Genomic DNA, 2,823 nt, shown 5'->3' on the forward strand with positions numbered 1-2,823 from the left:
CATGTGCCGAAACCAAGAAATTTCCGTACATACGGAAAAGACAACGTAAAAAAAGAAAAAAAAAAAAGGAAAAAAAAAGGCATACTCGCTGCCGTGAGGCAAATCCAAATCTCCCCTCCTCCCTTTCCACCCTCAAATATAGACAGAAGGGGAAAAAAACCAAGAAAAACCAATCTTTGTTCCATTTCCCGCCGGTGCTGGAAAAAGGCAGGTATAAATGAGCTATGCCGTTCCGAAAATTACATATTCCACTTCAGCGCTAGACATTTGGCGAAAGGTTACTGGGTATATATAAGACATGCAATTGCCGGTCCTCGCTTTGTCGTGGCGGAAAAATCATATATATGTTAGGATCTCCGACCCAGTCTCCCAAGCATGTCGCGATCGATCCCGGCGTTAGGACCGCCTCGTTCACGCTCATCCGTGCTGATAAGGTGTCCGAGACTCATTGGGTTGGTGGAGGCACCAGAAGGCGGTGAATGAGCCACCAGAGGCGGCGGCTGCTGAGGGTGCATCGGAGGAGCACCGGGACCGCTGGGACTCGGCTTTTGAGGAGTTGGGGTCCTGTCCTGGTCGTAGACGCCGTGTTGATACTGGTGATAGCCCGTCGGGGGAGTGCCGTTGCTGTGGTTTGAAGCGGGAGAGCGTCGTCGCGGATCGTCGTCAGGCGGGTAGTTGGGAGGGCCAGGTCGCAAACTCGGATCGTCTTCGGGTGGGCGGCTTCGTCGGCGACTGCCTTCCCGGTCGTCGTATGGAGGATACGCAGCTGTGGGCGAATTCAAAGGTGGCGGGTAGTCAGACGGGGGGTGTTGCGGGTAAGGCCGTTGCGGAGGTGGTCCCTGTGAGCCCGTTGAACCGAGAGGCTGTCCCCACGCTCCGAAGAGGGGTGTTCCGGGAGGCACTCCTCCCGGGAGCGCCTGAACTGGAACGAAGGCGGCTGAGGAATTAGAAGATACCGGCTGGAATACGCAGTCGATTCGAAGCTTGTCGCAATTGGTGCACTTTCCATTTTGCGTGTTCTGGTAACCACTGCAGCGAATCTGATTATTTGAAACCAAAGTTAGCAACTCCCGTCCTGATTCCATCTGATTATGCGTGACATGTGTCCCTTGTTACCTTTCTCTTTCGACAATAGCGGCACGCAATCGATGTCCTTTGCCTCGGTGCAGCTTGCTGCTGAGGCGGTGCCTGTTGAGGAGCCCCATAGGGATACGGAGTTCCCGGCGGGTACCTGTAGTATGGATCAGATCCAGGGGGTGGGTAACTGGGGGGCCTGGACGCGTGTGGAGGCGGCCCGTAGTAAGGGTCATTGTATGGTCTGTGATCGTCATACGGCCTCCTGTCGTCGTATGGCGGCCGATCATCATAACGCCGTGGCGGCGCGTTCACCGACGGCAAGGGCGGGTATCGTGAGTCCGGAGGTGGCGGAGGATATCCACCAGGTGTTTGAGGGTCTGCGGGCCAACTCCTTGAATCATGATATCGCGGGTCTGCAGAATACCCTCGATCCTGATAGCGTGGGTCAGACGGCGGGTACGAAGCTGGTGGTGGTGGATAAGAAGAGATTGACGGCAAGCTCATGCCGCTCCCCCCAACTGGCGGGAGCCTCCTCCTATCTTCGTCTTCCTCTGGGGGCGGTGGATAATGCGAGCTCTCTGGACCCTCTCGCGGCGGCGGGTACGCCCTTCTGTGATTGTCGGCCATGTCGTATGTTCCAAGGGGCTACTTTGCTTCCCGAGTGGCAAGGTCAGAAGCCAAATGCTGCCGGATCCTCCACAATCCGACTGATAGTAGCAACGCTGACCTTTTCCAGCCCCGAACTCTTAAGCTGCGTCCGTCACCTTATGGAACTCTTGAACTGTGCACAGCGATACAAGGGCTATCTCAGGAGCCTTGAAGCTCAGGCTTAGAAACCTTTCCACTGGTTTGGCGACGGGGGACGTGATAGATCCTGGGTCTGGCAGCACGTTGCAAGTGAGAAGAAAAGGGTCAGGCGCGGCGAAAGCGGGAGGAAATGTGGAATTTAAACCCGTCAAAGGGTTTGTGCGAGGGGGTGAGGGAGGGATGGTCCTAACGGACCAGGAAAAGGTGGTAAAAGGCGGGTGTATGTATGTCGTGCCGCAACGGAGACTTTGGAACGAGCCCTTTTTTTTCAAATGGGCGGGAGCTCCCTTGTTGTTAGAGGTCTGGGTCTGCTGGGTCCCAGAGTTAGTTTGGATTCGAAGCGGGTGGGAAGAACCGGCTGGGCTGAAAGGAAAAAAACGAGGTACATGTATGTACTCGGTACAGGGGAAATGCAAGCGACTTTGTTACGAAACCGGCAACCCCCAGAGTGAAAATAGAGGAGCCCCCCTCCCAAGTGCTGTCGTAGCGAATCAAGCACCTTCCCAGCGCATCAACCGACACATTTAGCATTTTTGCTCCCTGCACCTCAGCGGGCAGCAGTGGACCGAAGGTAAGTGTTGGCTGACGACTAGCAGGGGTAAGAGGCACTTTGGGTCCAGTAAGGAATTGCAGGAGGACCGTTTGGGACAAGGGGGGAGTCTAGAAGGGAGGGGGAGGAGCGGCTGTAAAGAAAGTATGGGGATGAGACGCAAGAGAGGAAACAAGGTGCGGGTGAGTGAGTGAGTGAGTGTGTGTGTGTGTGTGTGAGAGAGAGAGAGAGAGAGAGAGAGAGAGAGAGAGGGAAAGAGAGCGTGTGTGTGTGTGTGTGTGTGTGTGTGTGTGTGTGTGTCTATGTGCTCATGGCGTATGTAAAGAGGATGGAGGGAGGATGTCAGATTGGCCCTGGGGTGTGTGTGCCCGTTGTGTGATGTGAGATAA

At 55.2% G+C, this 2,823-nt stretch overlaps 1 protein-coding gene across 1 annotated transcript; it reads right to left on the reverse strand.

The window, feature by feature from the left end:
• Positions 1-347: 347 nt before the first annotated feature.
• Positions 348-1,704, reverse strand: QC764_120900 (uncharacterized protein; the record flags this gene model as incomplete). The annotated part of the gene is made up of 2 exons (XM_062943351.1): positions 348-1,040; positions 1,117-1,704. The coding sequence occupies 2 exons, from the start codon at positions 1,702-1,704 to the stop codon at positions 348-350; spliced, it is 1,281 nt and encodes a 426-aa protein (XP_062806439.1).
• Between the last annotated feature and the right edge of the window lie 1,119 nt (positions 1,705-2,823).

This window comes from Podospora pseudoanserina, chromosome 1 (assembly GCF_035222485.1).
Source record: "Podospora pseudoanserina strain CBS 124.78 chromosome 1, whole genome shotgun sequence".
NCBI classification, from domain to species: domain Eukaryota; kingdom Fungi; phylum Ascomycota; class Sordariomycetes; order Sordariales; family Podosporaceae; genus Podospora; species Podospora pseudoanserina.